General features: G+C 57.6%; 2 protein-coding genes across 7 annotated transcripts in view; one reads left to right on the top strand and one right to left on the bottom strand.

The window, feature by feature from the left end:
- TTC7A (tetratricopeptide repeat domain 7A) overlaps positions 1-10,534 on the top strand; it is a 122,726-nt gene extending 112,192 nt beyond the window's left edge. For 2 of the 3 annotated variants that reach the window (XM_027113180.1, XM_027113179.1), the window contains one exon: positions 8,322-10,534. In XM_027113180.1, coding sequence (XP_026968981.1) covers positions 8,322-8,543 — 222 coding nt within the window. In that variant the 3' untranslated portion in view covers positions 8,544-10,534. The remainder of the gene's footprint in view (positions 1-8,321) is intronic. The other variant, XM_027113181.1, reaches the window with a different exon arrangement.
- Positions 2,254-10,819, bottom strand: part of STPG4 (sperm-tail PG-rich repeat containing 4) — a 62,605-nt gene continuing 54,039 nt past the window's right edge. The window contains exons 7-8 of one of the 4 annotated variants that reach the window (XR_003434045.1): positions 2,432-3,454; positions 2,254-2,374 (exon numbers count right to left, since the gene is read on the bottom strand). Coding sequence is in view for 1 of the 4 variants with exons in the window: in XM_027113182.1 (XP_026968983.1) it covers positions 2,600-3,454 (855 nt within the window). In the remaining 3 variants the exon portion in view is untranslated. The other 3 variants (XM_027113182.1, XM_027113185.1, XR_003434046.1) reach the window with 3 other exon arrangements.

Below are 10,819 nucleotides of genomic sequence, written 5' to 3'. Positions count from 1 at the left end.
TAGGTCACCTGACCTTAATGGCAGGAGGGTCCCCAGCCCTGGCCACACGCTGCCTCACTCTCTACCCTCCACTTGCCTGAGCCGGGACTGTGGATGTTTGGTGCGGACTGTCTCACTGCAGGTGGTAGCTTGAAAGCCTCCGCCAGGAGTGGGCAGGTGTGGCTGCGTCCCTGCCACCATCTGTGTTTGTGGTGGTTGGCGTCCCGCCCTCCTCTCCCAGGGACAGATCCTGGGGGGTAGTGGTTTCCTGGCCCCTCTCTGGGCAGGCTTCGTTGCTCTTCACTGGCCTCTGCCCCTGGTCATGCTTTCTTCTTGGGACAGAGCTTTAGCTCCTGCTGCCCCCTCTCCCCAGAACCCTTTCCACGTCGGACACCCCAGCAGTAGGGGGAGACAGCCCTGCATAAGCTTTGGCTCCTGTCATGTAATTCCCAGAGATGTGATTTCTGAAGCAATCCTGGCTGCGTGACCCGGCCTATCCTCTCTCCAGATGCCCCTGGAAAGACAGGAAGACAGTGTTTCTGTCACCTGTTGCCCCCTGATGAGAGCTGGTGATGAATTATTCCCCTGCATTCGTTCCCTCTGGCTCCCAGCATGGTTGTCTTTAAGTGGACTTGGGGCACGGCCATGGCATGCGGCCACCCCCAGTTGGCCCCAGAGCTCCTTGCCTCCCTCTCTCCAGGCTGGGGTGTGCCACTTCACGACTTAAGTCCCGCAGAAGCTCCCTCCCACCATCGCTCTCCCTCCCCAAGGCCGGGCCTGAGTCAGCGAGAACCAGGGCTCTGCCCCACCCAAACCTGAGGTTCTGGGTTGGGCCTTTTGCAGGTGCTCCAGGAATCTAACCTGGAAGGCTCTGCTCTCTAAGGTCAAAGAGGTGAACTCCACCCACCCTCCCCTGACTGGTCCTGTCCCCAGTCCTGGAGGGTAGGACCAGACGGGAGAGGTCTGAGACACGCAGTCAGCCCTGCCGGCCTTCGGGTTAGGGGGGCACTTGGAGATTACTTCCTCTTGCTGGTTCAGTTTCTCTTCTATCAAATGGGGATAATAATTCAGGCCCTTGTGACCTGAAGGGGTAGTTTTAGGGGACGAGCCGAGAGCTGTGAAAAGAGAAGTCAACACCGGGTATTTTTGCCACCATTCACGTGGAAGACCAGGTGGCCTGAGTTTGAGCCCCACCTTTGACAGGGCTGCTTGACCTCACTGCCATGGGACAAGGGTCATTGGCCCAAATCTCCTTGTGCTGTTGGGTGGCCCGTGGTGCCAACAGAGCTGCCTTCGGGGTTGCCTCTGGGGCTGGGGTGGTTTTTAAGCCCCCAGTATCATGTCTGGAGGTTGGAGCACAGCATTCGAGTATGACTGAGCTGGACTTGAGTTCCACTTTGCCTGTACTCACCATTTAACCTTGGCCAAGTTCTTCAACCTCCCAGAACCTCAGTGTCCTCCTCTGTAAAATGGGACTCGTGACGCCAAGCACCGAGGGCTCTTGTTAGGATTAGGCTAAAGAATTCTGTCAGTTAATGGCCCAGTAGACAGGGTTACTTTTACCTTTATTGATTTAATTTATTTTTTATATTGGAGTATGTTTGATTTACAATGTTGTGTTAGTTTCAGGTGTACAGCAAAGTGATTCAGTTATACATATACACATATCCACTCTTTTTCAGATTCTTTTCCCATTTAGGTTATTACAGCATATTGAGTAGATTTCCCTGTGGTTTTTTAAGTCTGTTTTGTAAATAAATTCATCTGTATCATTTTTTAAGATTGCATGTATAGGTGGTATTGCACGTGTAAGTGGTATCATATGATGTTTGTCTTTCTCTGCCTGACTGACTTTGCTTAGTATGATCATCTCCAGGTCCATCCATGTTGCTGCAAATGGCCTTATTTCATTCTTTTTTATGGCTGAGTAAATAGTCCATTGTATATATGTACCACATCTTCTTTATCCATTTTTCTGTTGGTGGACACTTAGGTCGCTTCCATCTCTTGGCTGTTGTAAATAGTGCTGCAGTGAACATTGGGGTGCCTGTATCTTTTCAAATTATCGTTTTCTCTAGATATATGCCCAGGAGTGGGATTGCTGGAGCATATGGTAGTTCTATTTTTAGTTTTTTAAGGGACCTCCATACTGTCCTCCATAGTGGCTGTATGAATTTACATTCCCACCAGCAGTGCAGGAGGGTTCCCTTTTCCCCACACCCTCTCCAGCATTTATTGTTTGTAGATCTTTTGATGATGACCATTCTGACCGGTGTGAGGTGATACCTCAGTGTAGCTTTGATTTGCATTTCTCTAGTGATTAGCGATGTTGAGCGTCTTTTCAGGTGCTTCTTGGCCATCTGTGTGTCTTCTCTGGAGGAATGTCCGTTTAGACCTTCTGCCCACTTCTTGACCATCTGTGTGTCTTCTCTGGAGGAATGTCCGTTTAGACCTTCTGCCCACTTCTTGACCGGGTGGTTTTTTGCAGTTGAGCTGCATGAGCTGTTTGTATATTCTGGAGATTAATCCCTGTCGGTCGCATCATTTGCAAATGTTTTCTCCCATTCTGTGAAGTTGTCTTTTCATTTTGCTCATGGTTTCCTTTGCTGTGCAAAAGCGTTTACTTTTTCATTTCAAAGTGTGGCTCCCAGGCCAGGTTCAGATGCTCTTGGTTTGCAGAGGGAAGGGGATGCCCAGAGCCGAGCCCCAGACACTCATTGTAGCGAAGCCTCCCCGTCCTCTGAGTCCACCCAGCGACTCTGACCCAGGCACAGAGGCCTGGGACATCAGCCCCAGCTGCCCTGCGGGTGGGACAAGACCGTGCACAGTGCGAGGCCAGGCTACCCCTGGCTGAGAGCGAGAGCAGCCGGCCCAGTGAGCTAGAGTCTGCGTTGAGGGACGAGGGGGATTTGAGACCCCCTCTTGCCGTCGCATATGTCAGGTGAGGCTCTGCAGCTAAAGGGGCGTGCTGGGCCCCGAGGCTGCTGGAGAGGAAGAGCAGGGAAGGCCAGGCTCGGGGAGGCCCTACGCTCGGGCCCATAGTCTTGTTAGGCTGGTTCGGCCGCTGCTTCCTGACTTGAAGGAGGAAAGGTGTTCTGAGCGGCTGAGAAGTGAAACTCAGCACCCGGCCTTCTGGAGGTTCTCTGACGCTGGATGAGGCGGGCAGGAAGGTCTCTGGTTCCAGGGCCCCATGCCTCCGCATGCAGGAAAGCCCGCCTGCTCTAGGCTTCTTCCTTGTTGGCTTCCTGAGCCGTGGCAGAGGGCTGAGGGTCCAGGCAGCCTGAGGCAAGGGGAGGACCTGGAAGTCTTGCCTGCGCTCATGAGCGGAGTCTCCCCAGCTCCAGTGGGGCAGGAATACTGCTGCTGTGTGGCAGGAAAACTCAATAGGAATGTCTTCTTGGCCATGTGACCTCCTAGGTTTTATCGGGAGCTCTCTTCCTGGTCCCTCCGCAGTGCTGCCTGCGCTCTGCATTCCCTGATGGGGCAGTAGAGAAGGGAGGAGGGGTGGGAGGTGCGAGGGCGTGTCCCCTCAGCCTGGGCCTCCCGTGTCCAGCGGCCGCCCCCAGCCCACCTCATGCCCACGACGGCACAGCCGCAGCACTGCCCCTGAGCCCGCACCCCAGGCTCGCGGAGGCAGGTCCCCCTGCCTCTGACCCAGGACTTTAGGCAAACCGTAGGCCGGTGTGTGGACTCCTGAAGTCCACAGCAACCCTGATGAGGAAGCGGGCAGGAAGCTTTCTGGCAGTGGCACAGACTCAGCTCAGAGCCACGGTTAAGCACTGTTGGCTTAATTTAACCCCAGAATCAATGGTCGGAAAGACATGTCTGGAGGGTGTAGCAGGGTTCAGGCCTTTCCCCTTGTGCAGAAGGCCAGCACACCCCTCTGGCTCCTGCTTAGAGAGGAGCATCTGCCATGGGGTCCCCCTCTCGCTGCCCATCACAGGGTGTTCACTTCTAGAATCCAGAGTCCAGAGGCCTCGCTGCAGCCTCCTGACCTGGCCCTGTGGGCCTGGCCGTGCTCCAGGGTGGGCAGAGCCCCCAGCCAGCCCAGAGCCTGAAACCAACCCGAAAAGGCCCAGCCCCCTGCCTAGAAGCGGGACTGGCAAGACCCCCTCCCCCGCAGGCCGTGCCCGCCCTCTGACCAAGCGGTGCTTGTCCTTGAGCCTGGCTGCGGCCCTCTGCAGACAGACACCACCCCCAGCCGAGGGGCCCGCTGGTGTTCACGACATCTCACCTGTGGAGGCCCTAGGAGGAAGGGACAGGCGTGAGTTCTGGTATGTGAAGAGCACAGCCACCTCTGCTGCCCCAGAAGGCCCCTAGCTAGGCTGGGCTCTGAGTGAGTCTGGGGGCTCTCTGGGCCGAGGCTTCTTCCTGTGAGAGAGCCAAGGGGAGCTCTGGGTGGGTCTAGGAGTCATACCCTTCCCACAACAAGGAGGTAGGACCAGCCTGTGGGCCTGGAGCTGCCCCAGGTCCAGGAGGGATGTGATGTGTGGGCTAGGTTCTCAGCCGGGACAGATTCCTCATTCCCAGTGTGGTTGGACAGGTAGGGGCTGACACCTGGGAGGATCCGGGAGTGCGCGGAGAGAGCTGTGAGCTCGGCTGGAATGTGGGCCTCCCTGAAGGGTGTGTCAGCCCCCCTCCCCTCCCCTCCCCGCCCCTGGGGTGGGTGAAGGGAGGGAGCCTTGGGGCAGCCTCAGAGGTGGTCCCGCCATGGGCTCCTTCCTGCAGCCCCATGGTCCCCAAGCAGGGGGCTCCAGGGACCCGGAGACTCCAGCAGCTTCCAGCTGATTCCCGGCTTCCCAGCTGGAAAGGCTGTTATAGAATCCCAGGAATGTGCCTTGAGCTCAGAAAGAAAATTCCCAAAATAACTTCTATAAATACTTGAGGGGAGGGGTGGGGAGGGAGCCCTCAGCCTGGCCTGCAGCTGGCCTAGCAGTCAGGGCTGCTTCCCAGGGCCGCCCTCCCCCCAAAGAAGAAAAAGGCTCACACAGCGGGACCTTCCTGCCGCCCCTCCCCTCTGGGGTACAGCGTCAGGCACTGAATCAACCGGATGAGATGGTGTGCAGTGGTAATTCTCCAAAAGGCAGGTAGGACCCCCGCTCCCCTTCATCCCTCAGAGTCTCCACACAAACCGGAGACCAGATCCTAGCCAGGGAGGCGGCCCTCAGGCTGCCTGCCTTTGTGGGCCTAAGCAGGTCACTAAGTACGCATAAAGGCCTCCGGTGTGCCTGGCTTTGCACCCGGGACCACCACCACCCCCCCGGACTCTTGTGAGCTGCTGTCCTGTGGGAAATCCTGTCTCTCTCAGCCTACGGGGGTGGGGTCAGGGATGGCGTTCGAGAGCTACAGTGAGGAGCATACCCTCCAGGCGGTGGTGGCAGCAGGTGCTGCCCTTAGGCAAGAAAGACAGACTTCGTAGAGGAGCAGGGTCCCGGCGGATGAGATGAGGCCAGATGCTCCCTCCCTTCCTGAGATCCAGGAAGGGAGGGAAGGAAGAAGGAATGGACGACCTCGGGAGTTTCTGGGGACTCCCCCATAGCCCTGCCCCTCCCTGAGCTCCGGGTATAGGCGCCGTGCTCCACCACCATCAGTGACTTGCACTTCTTTCTAATCCCTGTGTGGGCAGCACGGCGATGGCATCTCCCAGGTCAAGTGTCAGAAGCTGAGAGTCACTTAGCAGGTCTGGTCTCCTCTCTCGACACAGGGAGGGAAGGAGTCAGCCGGGATATTTGGATGGAATTGAGACCAGTTCTGTGTTCCCACCATCTCCCTGGAGACCTGTTCTCGGGGCAGCTGGGGGTGGGGTGACTGACGGCAGGCCCTCGGCTCAGCGCTGGGCTTTGGGAGAGCAGGTGAGACCTCACATCCTCCTGGGGCAGGGCCCTGCCCAGTTGTCAGGCAGCAAACAGCTCTGAGTTGCTACCAAACATGAACCCAACGGGCTGGCGTCTCGGGCAGGTGGCAGCAGATCCTGTTACAGGCCCTGGGCCTCCAGACCCCAGCCTGACCCCGGTGTCTCCTTTCAGGCTCTGAGGTCAGCACCCCAGGGTGGGGGGGATGTGATCCAACCCCACGCCAGCCCACACACAGTCTTCCCTCAGGGAGCCTTGCCCTCCAGATCTTCTTTGCCCTCCCTGCCCCTCCATCCAGGACCCTCTGTTCATCCTGGGGACACCTTCCATTTGCTGTTAGCCCACCATGCACCCTGCTCTATAATTTCAAATTCATCCTTGCAGAACCCTCACAATAGCCTACGAGGTAGGACTGTTCTATCCCCTGGTTTACAGACAAGGGAACAGCAGCTCAGAGAAAATGGGCCACTTCCCCATGGTCTTGGCACTTGTCAGTGGCACAGCTGGGATTCCAACCTGGCCAGGTCTTCCAGCTGTGTAGCCCTGGGCTGTTTTCCTCTACCTAGAACATACAGAGGAGCCTGCCCCAAACCTAAACCAACACACACACCCTGTTCAGCCTGCAGACACATCTGGCCCCTTCCCAAACACCTACACACTTCTTGAGATCAGGGTTTTCAGGCTTGTTTTTAGCTATACAGCCCTCTTTTCAAACAAAAATCTCACATGGAAGCTCAATATAGAAAACTTGGTGTGTAAAAGCCACTGTGGCCCCGCCCCCGCCCTGGGTGGCCCCGCTGGCCTTCCCCATCTGTCCTCTGTTGCTCCCCCATGGGCAGCACTCACAGGGCTCAAACCTTCCATTTTTGGTGCTTAATTTTGGTGTCTGGCGGCCTGTTGTCTCGCCTTCCTGCCCTCCTCCTCGTGGGCCCTGTTCCATCATGAGCTGCTCAGGGTCCAGCTCCCAGGCCATGTGGACAGAGCAGCTTGGCCTGGAGCCCTGCTGGCCAGACTGGACACTGCCCACTGGTCCTGGACAGCCCTGAGTCAGCACTGCACCCATCTGGCCAGATCCAGGAGCCCTGCCTGAGCCTGCCCCTGGTTCCCCTGCCCTCCCCCCATCCCTGTGGTCCCCTGGGGACAGCTTCACCCTCGGTTGAAGAGCTCCCCTCCCTTTCCCTCCCCCTGGCCACCAGACCGCCAGCCAGCTCCTTCAGAGAAGGAGGCTTTTCCTAGGGCTTCCTGAGCACCATCTTTCACTCTTGCCTAATTGGTCGTATTCCAAGCCCTCGGAAGACTTTATGAAATCAGCCATGTGCATCTTCCCCAGTGGGTCTCCATAGCAACGGAGGGCCTAACTCTGGGGAGTGCGGCGAGGAGGAAAATGTTCCAGCTAAAAATGTACATGGCCGTCAGTGGGCGGGCACCCGAGAGGGGGCTCCTGGCACACGGAAGGCAGCTCCCCACCCCCATTCCCTGTCCAGGAAGTCGCTGTTGTTTGGGCTTTACTTCATGTCTGAATGAGAGGATGGCCCCCCGTGCTGCGATACTGTGCCACCTTTGAGGGCTGGGACACAGACTAGTGGGAGGGTGCAAAGCAGTCTTTCTGGGACTGGAGGTCGAAAGAGGACCCTGGCCCTTCCCCCTGCTCAGCACCCTGTCCACCCCACCTCCCCACACCCCTCCCAGTGTGGGTGGACGTAGAGCGGGACAAGGTGCCAGTTTCACTTCCCAGCTCGGTGACAGTTCCTGTCACTTCCTCTGTCTCTCCAAACAACGGGGCCAAGCTTCCCAGGCCCCTCCCAGAGGCCCTCCTTTCACCCAGCATCTGTCCCTGGTTCCCCGGCCATCTGACTCTCCTCCTGCGACCCTCACCTGCCTGGCCAGGCTGGGATGGGCTTTAGGTCCCAGGAAGACAGGCTACCAATGCGGGCACAGGAGCTGTCCATTCACCCACAGGCTTGAGGTCCCCCCAGGCCTGTAGCGCACACTCCTTGGTCTCACAGGTCCCTGGGGAGAAGGGCAGCGCCACAGTGCAGCCAGGGGCCTTGGGGTAACAGATCCGTTGACCGAGAGCTCACACACCAGGCACAGTTCAAGTGCTTTGCCTCTACTGTCGTGTAAACTTCACTACAACCCTAGAGGTGGACACAGTGGTCTTTCCCATTTACAGATGAGAAAACTGAGGGCCAGAGAGGGGTGACTTGCCCGGGATCCCTCAGCTGTAATGGGGAGACCCGAAGCCAGGTCTGCTGACCTTAAAGCCCAACGCCTGGGGCAAGGAGGATCAGAGCTGCCACAGTGGGTGACCCGGGAGGCCGGGCTGGAAGCAAGGCTGGGACGGACACAGGGTCACTTGACAGTACCCGAGCCTGAGACGCAGGGCCCTCTCTGGCTCGTGGCCGCGCTGCTTCCACTCCTTACCCCGATGGCCAGGATGCCCCTGCCCCAGGACAGCCTCACTCACCCCACCCTGTGCTTGCTCCCCAGGGTGTGATGCTGAGTCAGCTGGGCCATAAGAGCCTGGCCCAGAAGGTGCTACGGGACGCCGTGGAGAGGCAGAGCACCTGCCACGAAGCATGGCAGGGCCTGGGCGAGGTGCTGCAGGCCCAGGGCCAGAGCGAGGCCGCCGTCGACTGCTTTCTCACCGCCCTCGAACTGGAGGCCAGCAGCCCAGTGCTGCCCTTCTCCATCATCCCCAGAGAGCTCTGATGAGGCCTCGCAGCTTTGGGGAGGGAGGGAGCTGCCCAGTGGGCAGGCGGGCAGCAGGGAGCATGGGTCAGGGGAGGTACGGGGCCTCAGGGCGATACATCTCTAGGGAATGTGTCTGCAGGCTGCAGCCCTAATTCTCCTCGCCTCCCCCCCCCCTTTCCCTCCGGGGCCAGCTGGGACTGGGAGCTGCTCATCTGGAGCAGGGTGGACCAGGTCTGCATCAAAAACAAATCCCTTGTTTCTTGGGACTCAGACTACATGGAGTTTGTGAGCAAGGAAGTAGCTGGGAGGCCACATCAACACGGGGGACGCTCCCCAGTGTGTCTGGGCATCATCTAAATGCGCAGTAAGGGTCTGGGAGGCTTGGGGACCCCCCCCGCCCCGTCTAAAAGCCCCTGTACTGTACCTGCCACCCTCCTTCAATATCTCTGACCCCGGATTTCCCGGCTTTCCACAAGCTTTAGTCTCGAACCTCAGCTCTCTGCTCCCCACGCCAAAGATGAGCTGCCCTTTGGCTGGGCCAAGAGGGTTCTCCTGGGTTCCTTCCTCGGCCCCTCGGGAGGCAGTCTGCTTGAACCCTCAGTGACTTAGAGTCATGGTGACTGGACTTGTTCCCCAAGAGCGCTAGTGGGGGAACCTCACAGCTGTACTTCACCACCTGCCCTCAGCAGGCCTCGGTGCCTGAGGGAGCCCCCTGGCCCTGGCCTCACACCCCACTCTCAGGTCGTGCCCAGGGCAGTCATGGCTTGAAGAATCTGCTGGCAGGCGGGAAGAGGATGGACCTCTGGGTCCTCTCCCAGGTTTAAGTTAGTGGACAGTGCCTGGCCGTGCCCCTCTTTGCTTGGGCCCGCCTTTAATCTTCCCCTCTGTTGCCAAGTGCCTCTGGGGCCTCTGGTGTCTGGCCAGGGGCACTCAGTTCTGGGCCTAACTAAACTTCCATTTCTGCCCACCTCCACCTCTCTAGAAACGGGCCTCAGCCGCCTCCTCAGGCCCTGGGCTGCAGCCCCTAGGATACAAACATGGCCGCTGGACCCAGCCCTTCCTTGCGTCAACACCTCATTCCTTCAAGCCTTACCTTTCCGGGCAATGGGTACAGTGTAGATCCCTCTAGGGGTTATAATGTGGAGACTGGCAATCATCTAGGACTGCCCTGAACACCATCCACAGCCCATTTTCACCTCAGGCTCTCTGGGGTGACCCAAGCCCCGCCCTAGCCATTTGGTTTCCCCTGCCTGGGGCCAAACAGGGCCTATAATTAGAGGGCCGGAAGGGCCGGAGCCTAGCCCCTCCCTGGTTGTGCAGGCCTCTGTGTACGTGACACCCGTCTCTACCGGGGTCCTGGGGGTGCTGGTGGGTGGTGTCTTCCCTGCTACGTGATGCTCTTGGAACTCTCCCCACAGGCCTATCGGGGAACTCCTTTCTCATCTGCACTTTGGGTTTCAGTTTTAAAGCCCCGGGTGGCATATCTCTCACTTGAAGGTGTGTGGAAGGGTCAGGTGAAGGCTGCCCTAGCTCGGTCAGAGCCCGGTCTGTTCCTCGGAGGCGAGGCGAGAGGCTGTTGGAGACCCACGCTCCTCCCAGCCCTGGCTCAGCACTCCACACCCCCAGGTGCCACCAGGGAGAGCCTGTGCCTCTAGCCTTCCCATGCCAGGCCAAGGGACACTGTAAGGACACCAGATCCTTCATCCCGCCTGGCTGAAGGATCTCTATATGTGTATGTATGTGTATAAATATATATATATATGATAGAGATCTATTTTTATTCTGGAATTCTGTTAGAAAAAAAATAAACAAGAAAAAGCAAATGCTGTTGGTTTACATTGGGATGCCCAAAGATGGTGGTAGTGAGTCCTTGGTAATAGGAAAGGCAAAGGCAACAAATGCATTTTGACTTGAAGCATTCCTTTTAGGAAGCCTCAGCGGGGCTGGGCAAGTTGCTTGACAATTCAAAATAAAGGTCTTGAATAAAGAGGCCCATGAAGGGAAAGCAGGTTTGTGTGAACCAGTGTGTTCATTTATCTACCAGGTACCCATGGGACAGGCCTTGAGGGAGGGAGCCCTGGAGAAGAGGCAGAGGCCTGAGAGGTCATGAAGGCCGGGGCGGGACGCACAGGTGGGGAGGGCAGTGGGAGGGAGGGGCCCACTGAGGAGATTGTGATGAGTGCCTGGGGAGGGGATTAAAGACCTAAATTTAAGGCCAGACACTATCAAACTCTTAGAGGAAAACACAGGCAGAACACACTATGACATAAATCACAGCAAGATCCTTTTTGACC

Source organism: Aethalodelphis obliquidens, unplaced genomic scaffold, assembly GCF_003676395.1.
Source record: "Aethalodelphis obliquidens isolate GAN/ISIS:26980383/991018 unplaced genomic scaffold, ASM367639v1 scaffold12, whole genome shotgun sequence".
Taxonomy (NCBI): Eukaryota; Metazoa; Chordata; class Mammalia; order Artiodactyla; family Delphinidae; genus Aethalodelphis; species Aethalodelphis obliquidens.
This window is presented reverse-complemented; position numbering and strand designations above follow the sequence as displayed.